At 37.3% G+C, this 13714-nt stretch overlaps 2 protein-coding genes across 2 annotated transcripts in view; both read right to left on the bottom strand.

Moving 5' to 3' along the window:
• LOC117991069 (mitogen-activated protein kinase kinase kinase 7-like) overlaps positions 1 to 9277 on the bottom strand; it is a 31705-nt gene extending 22428 nt beyond the window's left edge. The window contains exons 1-7 of the mRNA XM_034978610.2: positions 9033 to 9277; positions 8664 to 8963; positions 7876 to 8055; positions 7176 to 7311; positions 5827 to 5927; positions 3957 to 4769; positions 3326 to 3425 (exon numbers count right to left, since the gene is read on the bottom strand). Of these exons, the coding sequence (XP_034834501.1) occupies positions 3326 to 3425; positions 3957 to 4769; positions 5827 to 5927; positions 7176 to 7311; positions 7876 to 8055; positions 8664 to 8963; positions 9033 to 9116 (1714 nt within the window). The 5' untranslated portion in view covers positions 9117 to 9277. The remainder of the gene's footprint in view (positions 1 to 3325; positions 3426 to 3956; positions 4770 to 5826; positions 5928 to 7175; positions 7312 to 7875; positions 8056 to 8663; positions 8964 to 9032) is intronic.
• A 1431-nt stretch (positions 9278 to 10708) lies between these two features.
• LOC117991493 (NF-kappa-B inhibitor alpha-like) lies at positions 10709 to 12886 on the bottom strand. The gene is made up of 5 exons (XM_034979088.2): positions 12505 to 12886; positions 11956 to 12160; positions 11671 to 11838; positions 11216 to 11304; positions 10709 to 11131 (listed from the first exon to the last, which is right to left on the bottom strand). The coding sequence occupies exons 1-5, from the start codon at positions 12884 to 12886 to the stop codon at positions 10827 to 10829; spliced, it is 1149 nt and encodes a 382-aa protein (XP_034834979.1). The 3' UTR covers positions 10709 to 10826.
• Positions 12887 to 13714: the final 828 nt, after the last annotated feature.

The following is a 13714-nucleotide window of genomic DNA, read 5'->3' as shown; positions in this document are numbered from 1 at the left end:
TTTATTTCTAGTTACATCAAAAAATAATTAAAATGTGTTCATGAACTATTAGTATGTTCAATTTTGAAAGTAAGATAATTAAGTGGTGTATCATATTATGAGAGGGTTTTACCTGTACATTCAAAAACAAATTTTTATTTATTTTTAGGCATAATACTTTTTGATTTATCGTGCAAAATGACAAAAAAATAAGACTGTAGTACGGAACCCTCGGTGCGCGAGACTAACTCGCACTTAGCCGGTTATTTTTTATTGCGAGATAGTTTCACGTTTGGCGACAATCATATTTAATAAAAAGCAATGATGAGGTCTATGTTAAGGTAGGGCAAAGAAATAGGTGGGGTACCAGCCAGGTAACCTCCCAGTGTGCCTGAGTGTTGCGAGTCCCTTCCGGGGGAAGAGCAGCGCTTGGGCGGGTGTACCCTGGTAACATGGTTAGCAATTTCTCTTCATGGGATATTGTTAGCCATGGCTAATTGACCTGGCAGGGAGGGGGTGTTGTCCGCGCGTCCCTCTGAGTGAGCAGAGGGCGCAGTAGACGCACCCATGGGGCCCCAGGAGCGAAGGGTGTGGCTGTTGTGGGTAATTGGTGATGAGTGTTTCATTACCCATCCAAATACTGGCTGCCCCACCGGTCTCTCGCCTGTCCAGTTTGGTGACGAGCGAGGGCGATGTTGAGGATGGGGAACGTGGAGAGGGAATTGCCCTCCCCTCGAGCCCTAGCCCTCGTGAGGATCTGTGATAGTATGGTCCTCGGGTTGGTTGGCGTGCTTTGGTTCTGGCATGCCTCTAACGGTGTTTGGGAGCACGCAGTGCCCCAGTGGTGGGTCTGCTGCGGCGGACGTTGTTGGTCCCTTGTGCTCCGTCGTTAGCGGTGGGGTGGAACTTTGTGAGGTTTTTAGTCGGTAGGAGTCCGACATAACCACTGTGCACCCCCCCCGTGGCCGGTGGTATTCATGATGGATTTTCCTCACAAGAAAAAAAAGGGCCAAGAAATAGGTAGAGAAGGTACGGTACGCGGCAGAAAATAATGTACATTATGTTAACAGCTGGCCAAACAAAAGGAAATACACTATGCAATGGGCGTGTGCTATGCCAAAACTGTTTAAATTATGTCATATACTGATTCGTGCCAAAAAGGGAGATAGCATCTAATTAGTATACCTATCTTATTTATGCATGCTTATCTACCTTTGTGTCTATATAAATCCTCAATACTAGTCAATTTATCACGACTTTTCCCATTTCTAATTTCTTGCAATTGAGGTTTAAACAATTTTTTTTATTCAAATAAAATTTTATAAGTGCCTTTGAATCGTCAAAATAATCTATGACTAGGTACCACTCGTTCGAAATACCCGCCTCTGAGAAGAGCCAGCAGTAAACTCTGCTTCGAAAGATCCGGCTAAAAAGTAACTCAACAGATTTACTGAAAACAAACTAGCTAGGTACGATGTTTTGAAGTTTTTTTTGGTTCTACATTTGGTCTCAACTCAATCGAACTGAACAAAAAAAATATATTTTTAAGAAAATTGTCAAATTATAAATAAATATTATAATAGTATCATTCTCAGAAAGTATTTTGTTCCCATCAATTTTCACGTCATTATTAATCCCAATAATGTTGCATGATACATCTAACCAATCATACAAAATAGATCAAAAGGACATATAATACGAAAACAAATTCCCCGGCATCTATCAAAAGGGTACAAAGCTGTGGTCTAAAGTTAAACCAATGCATCATGCGCATGAGCAATGGCAGCGGAACGATGTCCTGTGCCAGGACGTGCGGTTTGACTCATAGCTACATTTAGATACACATTCCTCCTAATACAGCCGTGATAGCCTAGTGATTAGGACGTCCGCCTCCTATTCGGGAGGTCAGGGATTTGATACCTCTAACTTTTCGGAGTCACGTGCGTTTTATGCAATTTTTTTTTTAAGAATATTAGCCAATGATGACTAAACTAATAATTCCCCTTTCCCTTCCAACTAAGCGTCAAGCTTGTGCTAGGAGTAGGTACGACAATAGTGCAACGGGTGGGGTTTGAACCAGCGACCTTTCGGATTTCAGTCCGCTCCTCTAACCGTTGAGCTATTGAGGCTCATTGATTAAATTTCACTCGTTTTAACGGTGAAGGAAAACATCGTGGGGAATCCTACATGCCTGAGAGTTCTGCATAATGTTCTCAATGCATGTGAAGTTTGCCAATCCGCACATGGCCGGGGTGATGAATTATGGCCAAACCCTTTTCACACTGAGACCCGTGCTCTGTAGTAAGCCGGCGATGGGTTTATAATGATGATGATGATGATAATAATCTTAATGATAATAGTCAATACTTGTAGTGGAATGTAATAAAATCATCCAGATAGTTTAGTTTCACGGTAGACAAAGATGTCGTTCGAGCACCTTGCGATTTTAAAATGTATAATTTTTCAAAGAGCGTTTTGACGACCTCCCTAGCGCAGAGTTGAGTTCCCGGTAGTAGTAATTTGGGAATTTATAATTTCTAAATTGTCTTTGATTTAGTCTGGTGGGAGGCTACGGCCGTGGGTATTTACCACTCTACCGGCAAGGCCATGCTACCAAGCGATTTAGCATTCCGGTATGATGTTGTGTAGAAACTGATAAGGGGTATGCATTTAGGCCAGCTGCATGGATTAAGGTCTTTAAGGTAAGTTATCAAAATAATTTCTTGGTGGGTGCTAAATTCTAGATAGAAACTACATGCTGAATCACAAGTTGCTAGTTCCAGATTTGAGCTGTTGATATTCCAGTCAGACTTTTATAAATATTAAAGAAGAACAAATTACATAATTTTATAGTGAATAGTAAATGGGGGATTATGTCTTCTCCCGTATTAAGTCAAAGTCAAAGTCAAATGATTTATTCAAAATAGGTAATAAATAACTCTTTTTGATGGTCAGATGTTGGATTTAGATATAGTGGTGATAATTATTACGCAAACTTAAAACTTAAGCTACGAGGGTTCCAAACGCGCCCAGGTCTGAGAAGAGCCACAAAAAACTCAGCCGGGTATTTATTCTAATTACCTATTATAATTATTCTATTTCTATTTTCTATATTCTATTTCTATTAATATTTTCCTATTATAATTATTCTTCTTTGAAACCGACCAAGAGTATCGCTTCATTTCTAAATTTTATTTTATTGAACTCTGTTCGATAAAGAGAATTATGAGTCTAAACTATGAAAATGAAGAGATACTATTAATAGAGTCGCACAGATCAAAAAAAGGAAACTATAGTTTGTGAAAAGATTATCACCAAATGTCAATAAAAAGCAAAAAGTACTCACCCACTGGTATAAACTTATCGAAGCCGCCGTGGTTCTTAAGTTCTATGTATTCGTCGTAGTTGTTGAGCGAATCTCGGAAGTCCTTTAATTCCCACGTGTTCTGAAATTAGGTATCGTGTTTTTCATACCGCTTTAAAGAAAGCTTATTGCGTTTATCTACCCTAAAACCGCCACCCTATATGTATACTCAGAAATGTGTGTCCATCTATCCACCTTGAGTTGCCCATACTTTGTATTTTTTGTTATAGCAGTCATATTGAATAACACGCTAAGATGGATTCAGTAATTTTATTGTACCTAATATTTTGTCAAAATCCAATGCTTAGAGTGCGACAAGGCTCTCTTGGCACTTGAATGACATTGATGGGCGCTGTTGGAGAACAAAGGCTTAGAATATTCAAACAAGAACAAGGGAACGCTTGACGGCAATGTTAGTTCCAATTTTCGCCACGCGCCAAGATAGCCTTGTCGTCCTGTAGTCTGGGAGTTCAGTCTCAATTGAATAGCTATAAAGCATACGAGCAGTGTGCTCTCTGCCTCAAAAGGGGAACGATGGCGCTAGGATAATATAACTATCTATAGAACCACCCTCAAAAAGGTACTATTAAGACAATTTTTGTTGTATACTTACAGGATCAACTTCAATTTGTAACGGAGTTTGGTATCTAGGATCCACCTGTAGCCTCTGTGACGTGTTCCCATTGTACTGCAATGGATTCGGACTATTCACTGCACTCAATCTATCATAGTAGTTCTGATTATAATCCTCCTTTCTCATAGAGTTCGTACTCAATGCGGAAGGCGTCCTACTAGCCGGCGACAGTTTATCATTCTCTCTATTCCAGTATTGATCTATGTCTATATGCCGAGGATTCATGTTACCGATGTTATAATTCACTATAGGAGATATTCCTCTAGGGGATGAGCTTTCGCTGAAAACGACTGGACTTCTCAATACCCGTAAAGTGTCTTGAGGCGTGCTGCCTTCACTCGGCATTTGAATCCTTTCAGACGGTACTGGAGAGCTAGAGGTACGGTTGATTGTTACTGAGCTTCCCGGTTCTAAATGCGTGTCCTTTCTGAACTGTTGGGGGATTTTGACGGTTGCTCTTTGTTCTTGTGGATCGTTAATTTTCGGTTGGTTCTCGTTAGCCATTAGGTTCTGGAGGCGGCTGACTTGGGACTCGACGAAGCTTCTCGGTCTTGGGGAGATGTTGGGTGAATGTTTTGCGGTCCTGTAAAGGACGGGATTGGAGCATGTTTCGTCTGTGTAGTGTGTGTTGTGTGTTAGGGCAATGTTCTCCGTGTCGAAGCTGTCTCGAGTACTGTATAGGAGGTAGTCGTCGTCTACGCTCTCCTCGTCGTCGTCTTCGAGGTCATCGTAATTTATTGGCGTATCCGCGCCAGGGAAGAACTCACAGAGCGCTCTCATTATTTCCACCACCTGAACAGAGGTGTACTTTTTATAACAACTTTGTAATATTATGTTAAAAGTGGCGAGCCGAGATCACGGGTTCGTTACGGGGCACACAACTCGAACTTTTCGAAGTTATAGTATAACATAGCCCGACTTATTATCGTCGGCGATAGTATCGCGCTGTGGAGATTGGTCTATAAGAATTGTATCGAATTTGGTGGTACGGCGAGACTATCGCTGCGAGTCTCTCGTCTGTGGAGATGTCGCCTAAGCTTTGACCGTGAGGGAAAACATCGTGAGGAAACTTGCATGCCTGAGAGTTCTCCAGAATGTTCTTAAAGGTGTGTTAAGTCTGCCAATCCACACTTGGTGATTGCTGTGAAATAGCCTTAACCCTTCATTTTTGCATTCCAAAGATGGATATAGGCTAGTTTTTATTTATTTATGTAATTCATTTATACATTTATACTATCCTGGAAAACAAAAAGCATTTTAAGTAGACTAAATCCAGGCAGACAAAGTTGCAGGTTATTTTATATTTTCATATCTTTGATCATGGCATATTTTTCAATCTGTTTTGTATACATAAATGAAATTGAGGTGTCACTCGGAATTTGAAATATTGCAGTTTATTGAACTCATTGTATGTATTATGGTTATTTTATTTACGTGCATTTATCTTGACTGATCGAAGTACTAGAACTGATTCTGAGACTTTCACATGAGAATACTGGGGCTCGATTACGGCAAAATGATAGATATAGTGGCGATCGCAGTCACCACTGATTGGCCGACACTCTGTGTCACTCACGATATGGGCTATAATTTAAATATGCCATAAACTCAGCCCATCACAACAATAATTGGCAATGTAGCAACAATTATTGATACAGTTTGAAATGAAGCATACTAAAGCTTGGTCGTTTCAAACTGTTTGTTATCGTTACATACATTCGTTAAAATGGTTTTCTTTGACATTTTGATCTGTAACGCCATGTTTAACGGTTACGTGTCTGTTAAAATTTGCTGAAGCAACCATGCCTAAAACTTACCATGTAGCAGTAAAGTATAATGTAATGCTTACCTCTGCCATACTAGGTCTCTCCACTGGCACCTTGTGCCAACACTGAGTCATCAACTGCTCTATAGGCTCCGGGCAACCTTCTATTAAGTTCGGCCGCTGCCCTGAAAATATATTATAAAAACAAAAACAAATTGATGAAATAAAGACAGTAGGTACCCTGAAAGACTTTTTTTCACATGAAGAGTAAAAAAGCTTTTTGGCGTTTGGGACCTCATTGAAAAGGTTCTCAAATCAAATAATGAGTATGATGTTTCTAACAAAGTTTTAAGAGTTCAATGTCACAGCCCCTCTGAGGGTGAGATCTATAATAGAGCGCACTCTGGCTTGATTTTGCACTTATTTTTGAGACCAGATCGCAGTGCTTTTGTAAGACTTATTCGATTTTGTATGAGACTACATAATATCTTATAATTGTATGATCAAAGTATTTATTTATTTTATTTAAACAACTTTATTGTTAACATAATTACAAAGAGTAAAAGCGACCTTATCACTAAAGTGATCTCTTCCAAGCAACCCATACTATAATATAAAGTCAAAGTCAAAGTCAAACTTTCCTTTTTACTTTTTAACCTGGAAAATGAAAGAATTCCCACAGGATTAAAATAAACCTAAATCCACGCGGACGAAGTCGCGGGCATCATCTAGTGTGTTATAAAACATTACCCTATAGGTTTTGATAAATATAGGGTACATTTCTTAAATATTCAAGTACAAAGTTCACAATAAATGGGTTTTTTGCATTTTCCTGCTAAAAGGTAACTTTTATCATAAAAATATGTCAGGCAAATATTGTACATGATGCAATTATCTAATAAAATCGTTCTTATATTTATTTTCCTAAGAATCACCATTTCTGAGATGCAACAATTCAAAAAGTTGAAATAGTCGTTACCGCTCAGTGATGTATTATTATAGAGGAAATAAAATTGTCATGGATATTATAAAGAAGAAAGAAACGGTTAAGAATTTAGCAGTCTATGTATGTGTGTACCACCTACTACTACTGAGCCGATTTTGATGAACGAGATGTCAATTGATTTGTTATTATGGTCTAAATTTTATTTGAACAAAATCAATATGGCAAATGTTGCATCCAAAAAAGTGGGTCTTTTTTTTAGCTATCATATAGCATGGAATGTCAAACGAAAGAGGGGAAAATTTTAAGTGCACACTAAGCAACAGCATATTACACCAAGCATCAGAAAACAATTTTAATATATTTCAGCATTTATTAAGAGGAAGTAGTAAGGGTTTCGTTTTGACTTTTGAACGATAGACACATGTATGAACAAGATATTGTTCATACATGTGTTGAAAACATTACATAAAAACAGCAAAGTTATTACCTGTATGTACTGCCCACATTATCCTAAATGCCGAACCACCTTCCTCAAAGGGTTTTCTTCTGGACAGGACCTCCCATAGTATTATGCCCCAAGAGAACACGTCACACTTTTCAGTATACGATGAGCCTTCAAACACCTGGAACAAGAAATATAGAGTACAACAATTAAATTGAGATGTTCTAGTAAAGATCTGGGTTACGATTTCCAGATTTATAAAACACCTAAATGTTTTTACTTCACTTAAGCTCAACTATATAATAAGGGCTCAATTATGGTAATATGACAGCTACAGTGTGACGATCGCAATCATCTCGGATTGGTTGACGCGATTCGAGCTAGATACAATGAGACTCACTATTGGCTACAGTGAATTGTTACAAGAATACCATAAATTCAGCCAATCACAACAATTCCGATTATGATAATGATTGATGCAGGTTTCCCGGAATCAACCTACAGGGTACTATGTGTGTGCATAATCTGCTATGTGCTATTTAATCCTAATAAGTTCGGCTTTGACTACTGAGCTTACGCTTATGTTTTGCTTATCAAGATAGTGGGAATTTTAACTAAGTGTATTGATGATAGATGCCAGATGCAAAATGGGTGAAATTTATCAAATAAAAAATCAAGGAAATCCACATACATGTTTTGGCAAGCGTAGCAATATTTATTTCTAGTTTAGATTAATATGGATTACCTCAGGGGCCATCCATGCAGCACTGCCTTTATTATTAGTCATATATGTAGCTTTGTCAGCTGCAGTTCCAAAATCACATATTTTCAGTTTCTGCCCACCAGCAACTAGCAATAGGTTTGGTGGTTTTAAGTCCCTGTGTATTAATGGCTTTGGTTTCATTGCATGGAGGTAGGCAACACCCTGAAAATATTTGTTAAAACAGATATATTTAATAACAGCATCTAATTTAGATTTCACACAGTTTATTTTGTATACTACTGGATGATACCCACAACTTCGCTCAACCATGTATTAAAAAACTCCTGTAGGAATTCTTTGTCTTTCCAGGTAAGAAATAGCCTATGCAAGAAGCCCTGGGATACAAGCTAGTGCTACCTCTGTATCAAATAGATGATGCCTGCGACTCTGCCCATGTAGATTTAGGTTTCTTAAGAATCCTGTGGAAACTGTGTTCTTTTCTGGGACAATAGCAGTATGTCTTTTCCTGGGATGCAAGCTATCTCTGTACCAAATTTTGTCAAAGTTGGTTAAGCAAATAGGCTGTGATAAGCTAACAGACAGACACATTTTCGCATTTATAATATTAGTACGGATTATTTGAAACCATTGAGCACTTTTTAAGGTCAACACTGTCAGAGAGACAGAAGTAAATAACTGAATGACTCTTCTTTAGACTCAGTGATAAGTTAAATTAAATTATGAACGATTATTACTTTAATTAAGAATTTATGATAAAAATTAAGTTAGAGCAATCTTAGATAAGAAAATAGCATTTTGTGTAAACATACCTCTGCACATTGTCGGGCCCAGCTCATAGCGTGAGCTGATGTATATTTGGGCTTGGGACGAATGTGTAATACATTGTATAGTGAGCCACCTTCAGCATACTCCATAACAAGGCAAACCTGGGCGCCCTGCGTGCATGCTCCATATAGCCTCACGATATTAGGGTGACAGACGCGCGATAGCTGACGGACCTCGATGGCAAACTCTCGCCTCTCAGCTTCCGAGTTTATATGTTTTACGGCTACAAATTTGTTCCGCCATAGGCCTTTCCACACTACTCCGAACGCGCCCTTACCTACTACCTGTTCATGGACTTACAATTAATACAAAGTTAACGAAATGTCATACTCTATTGTAAACACTGAAAATACCTGTAATTCCTGAATTTCATTGTAATCTATCTCTTCAACGAACGTCTGCTGAACGACAGGCGAATCTTGCACATTGGAAGCCATGGGTTAACTTAATATCACATTATCAAAATAATTAGCCTTATATGTAACTATTATTAATATTGCTTTTTGACCAAATTTCTGAGAAAAGTGATAAAAATAGTAGGTTAGATCAATTTTCTCATTATTGTTTAGCAGAGAATAGCAACTGCGACAAGGCCGCCATCTTTGAAACTAAAGAACAAATGTCACATCGCACGATAGTGATGTACGGTCTTGAAAATCGGAAAAACTATACGTATTTAGATTGTCTATGTGGATGGGATTTTACCTTACCTAACGGAATAAAAACCGTAACATTTTGAATTTGAAAAAACAATAACAGAGAGAGCCAGTGCGTGCCAGACCTTCCTAATTTTATACTGAGAGAAACTTTTGTTTGGATGTTTTTTTGGATCATATTGGGAGATAAGAAGTAATAAAGGTGTAAAAAATCTTACGTCAAAGTATAAAATCATTTTTTTAAATATATTTTCTTCAGTGAGTTCGGACTGGAGTAGTATTAGAAGATTAGAAACTCGATGAACTGAAATGAAAATTCACGAAGAAAAATAGAATTTCTTGACAGAAAAAATATTCAGATCGGTTCATTGAGCTTTGAGATAATCGCGAACTTACGTATTATACATACGTACCTGGGTACATACGGGACGAATCCGTACAAACTTTTTTTTAAACTCGGTTAAAACCGAATAACTTTTTTCAGCCAAACCAAACTTCCGAATCGAAAAAAGAAGACTTACTTCATGATCCGAAGTCGAACTAACCACTGGATCAATGACGCAGTCAATATCCTACCTAGTGAAGAGGATTGTTATTCTATGGTGAAGAGTGATCTAGAGACTATAATATTATGGATTTCGAACATAGTACCTAGGTATACTACACTGCATAATAATACTCATTACTTTCTAGTGAGATCAGGATTAGTAGGATGTAAGAGATGACGGTGGTGGGAGTACCTATCTAGTCCTTTGCACATTGGTTCGTCAGTTGAGCAGTTTATCTATCTAAGTACCTAGGTACCTATTTTAACTTTCTACCCATGCGCAGACATAATAATATGCTCACCACGTCTTCAATTGCCTTTTTTTATGAAGCTACACTAGCGGAATCTAACCCAATACACATTTCGTAGTAGGTAGGTACCTAAGTACCTATCTGTGTAACACTTTAATTTGTCTAGCAAGTGGGTGTCATTCCGAAGGGATTATAGGGGGATAAAGGGAATAGTTTAAAAATTATGGATCACAAGCAAATTAAAAGTATTAAGCATGTCTTTATTATTATAGAAGATACCAATTTATCGAATAATCAACCACGTTAGAGATATTCCTGTGAAAAATTGTGCACCCATCCATTTGCCTAATAGGTACCTAGGTAATGTTACAAACCATACATTTCGAAAAAGTTTGGCATGAGAGAAAGGAGTAGGATTATCCACTTTTACTATAGAATATCTCTAAGGTCCCTAAGTAAGAAAAAAAAAGTCCAACTTAAAATACAGAATTCATGATAACAAAAGAACAGAAATCAATTCCTAATTTTTATACTTAGGTAATAACTAAGTAGGTACCTACCTACTTAAGCTCAGTGGTAAAGCGTATCTCAGCCAGGGGACGTGCAGGGGACATACAAAATACTATTGACAGTTCAACATGTTCTTCATGATTCTCTTTAGTATAGGTACCTACTAAAGTTTAGATGACAGCTTTAAAATTCGATAGATGAAGATGTAGATTCATCTTCCTCTAACTCGCACAAAAGCTCGTAAGCTGCATTACACCCAAACGTTTCTGCCACGTCTCTTGGCGTTTCGTTCCTGTGATTCTTCATATGCAAATCAGCACCCAGTGATACGAGTATACGAATCAATGTTGTATCGTTTCTCATAGCTGCAAAATGAAGGGCCTGTCGACCACCAGGAGCATGATCATCATTTACAGTAGCTCCCTTTTCGACAAGAAGTTTGAGTATTCTGCTTGCTTCTTCGGTTGGTGTACACATCATTACAAATTCTATAAAACATGGTTCGTATTAGCAAGAAGGCACATACACGGAAATTCGACAATTTTGAACGTAAATGAGCATATTACACTAACGAATAAAAAGACCAGTATCCATTGGATCAGATCGTGGCATAAGTCTGGCACCGTGGTCAAAGAGAAGTTGTGCTACGGTAAATGACGGTCTGAAAGATAGAATGTCTTAAAGATAGCACACTGCACAGTACATTAATTAAATACAATACATTACAGGAATAAAAATTGCTGGGAATATAATAATCAAGCATCGAAGCAATTATTGTAAGCACGGGTCTTCTCTCAGAATGAGAAGGGTTTAGGCCGTAGTCCACCATGCTGGCCCTGTGCGGATTAGCAAACTTTACACACCTTTGAGAACATTATAGCAATAGAAGAACTCTCAGGAATGCAAGTTGCCAAGTCTCCGCCGTTGAAGCAAGTGATATGATGTATAGTTGCCTAAAACGCACGAACCTACGAAAAATTAGTCCTCTAGTTAAAAGTCCTCAAATGCTACTTAGATAAAAAATAACCTTCTCATTAGTGAAAGTGAAAGTGGAGTCATCCCAACTTTATCTTTTATTTTTGGATCTACCCCAGCGTCTAAAAGAACTTGAACAGCTCGAATATTATTCGAACAAACGGCTAGATGGAGAGCATTCCGGCCAAGGTAATCAATTTGTTGAACATCGGCACCTCTCCTAAAACAACAAATAATATTTTAAAATATTATGAATACCAATAAATTAAACATGCCGTCAATTATAATTAAGAATGAATGTTTTAACTTTTATGTGCAATTTTATTATTATTTTTACCTTATATGAATTTCTAAAAGTCTATCATTCCCGATTTCAGCTGCCATAAGAAATTCCCGGTCTTGATGTATGAGTTCGATAGTTTTTCGTAAAACGGGGTCTTCTTCAGGAATTGATTCTGAAGATTGGGCAGACCCGATACTATGTGGTTGTGGTGAACCAGGATAGGTTGGAATATGTACATCCAATGAGTTTTCTGATAACTCTGCACAAATAAATTTTGTTATACCTACTTCTACGAAAATTTTGAAAAAAGCATTTTCATTTATATATAGTATAATAATTATATATATATAGTTCAGTGGTTTGGTTCAAATAAGTTTTTGTACATTAGACTCACTAGACTTTAGTAGCATCTAAATTTCGTATCACAAAGAAATGGCTAAGTAGAACAAAAAAGCAAAGGTGTTTGAAAAATACTTTTGTAATTTATTTCAAAATACAAAAATAAATTTTAATTCATTTAATTAGACACCAATTTTATTGTACTTTAGTCTGGAATATCTTCATTTTCCATTGTTATAGTGTGTTGCGATTCTATTGAATCACCAATTTTCAGCTGTCCCGAAAATGAGGAAAACTGTTTATCTTCAGGAATTGTTTCCATTTTCGGTACATTTTCTAATATCGAAGATTTCTTTCTGGTAGTAACTATTCCGTCGTTATCTAAAATAGCACCTTTATTTCGGAGATAGGCAATCACTATGGACTCTTGTTCAGTTTCATTATTGTCTTCGTCAATGTTGATTTCATTTTCACTTTGTAAATTTATATCTACCATTTCCAATTCTTCTCTGGACTCGCCATCTTCACGAGGCAGCATGAAGTTTGTTTGATCTCTACTGGTACATGGTATATCTTCTGGTATTACATTACGCTTATATTTTTTTAATGAATTTTCCATGAACACATTTTTCTTGTTAATAAGCATATCTCTAGAACTAGGGTTGGTTTCACAATTTGAATCCACGATAACAAACATCGGTTCTCTATCATTGCTGTTTGAATTTTTGTACATACTAGTTGATAAACATTGTAAGTTCATGTCGTCTTCACTGAAAAAATATTTATGGTTTAAATAGTTTGTGGATTTATCTCTGAGACAGTTGTATGTTCCGCGATTGATGACCTTTTCTGCAACTGATAGAAATAACTGTGTTGATTGTTTGTTGATGCAGAAGAATGATTCCCCCACCTGATTGTATTATATCTGCTGTATGCCGCAGTTTGTGACTCATGTTCTAATTGTAATATTTTTTGGGCATTGACCAAGTCCACAATATGGCTCGGAAGAACACTTTCCGAGAAAAAGTAAAACATAACGGATTGGAATAAATCACGGCCTAAACGAAATATAAACATTTTGGTGTAACTTAACAAACAGAAAAACAATTCGTACGTTGACCGCGTCGAGGTTTGGACATCTTCAACGACCACGTCTTGTGAACTACTCGTACTTGTAGATGCAATGGAGTGGATTGATATTTTTTTTGATGTTCTACTTAATCTAGAATTGCTTTCTCCATTCATAATATTATCTTATTATTATTCAGTTGAGCTTAAAATTGGCTGACTTTACTCATAAAAACTATGACATCTAAAAATGACAATTTTATCAGTTAAAAATTGTCTTCTTCAAGATTGTGTTATCGTCCTAAATCGTAAATAGTTTTCATAGCAAATTAGGGTAGTTATTTGAATCCCTAGAAGGGGGATTCCAACATCAATGTTTGAATCAGTGGTTGACGACATGGTTCCA

This window comes from Maniola hyperantus, chromosome 19 (assembly GCF_902806685.2).
Source record: "Maniola hyperantus chromosome 19, iAphHyp1.2, whole genome shotgun sequence".
Classification (NCBI taxonomy): domain Eukaryota; kingdom Metazoa; phylum Arthropoda; class Insecta; order Lepidoptera; family Nymphalidae; genus Maniola; species Maniola hyperantus.
This window is presented reverse-complemented; position numbering and strand designations above follow the sequence as displayed.

Excerpts from the sequence above, each read along its gene's own strand:
- LOC117991493 (XM_034979088.2), bottom strand. The coding sequence starts at position 12,886 with ATGCTTATTAACAAGAAAAATGTGTTCATGGAAAATTCATTAAAAAAA. Across the intron at positions 11,305-11,670 it reads TCACTTTCACTAATGAGAAG|ACCGTCATTTACCGTAGCAC; the intron begins GTTATTTTTTAT and ends TCTATCTTTCAG. Across the intron at positions 11,132-11,215 it reads GGATACTGGTCTTTTTATTC|AATTTGTAATGATGTGTACA; the intron begins GTTAGTGTAATA and ends CATGTTTTATAG.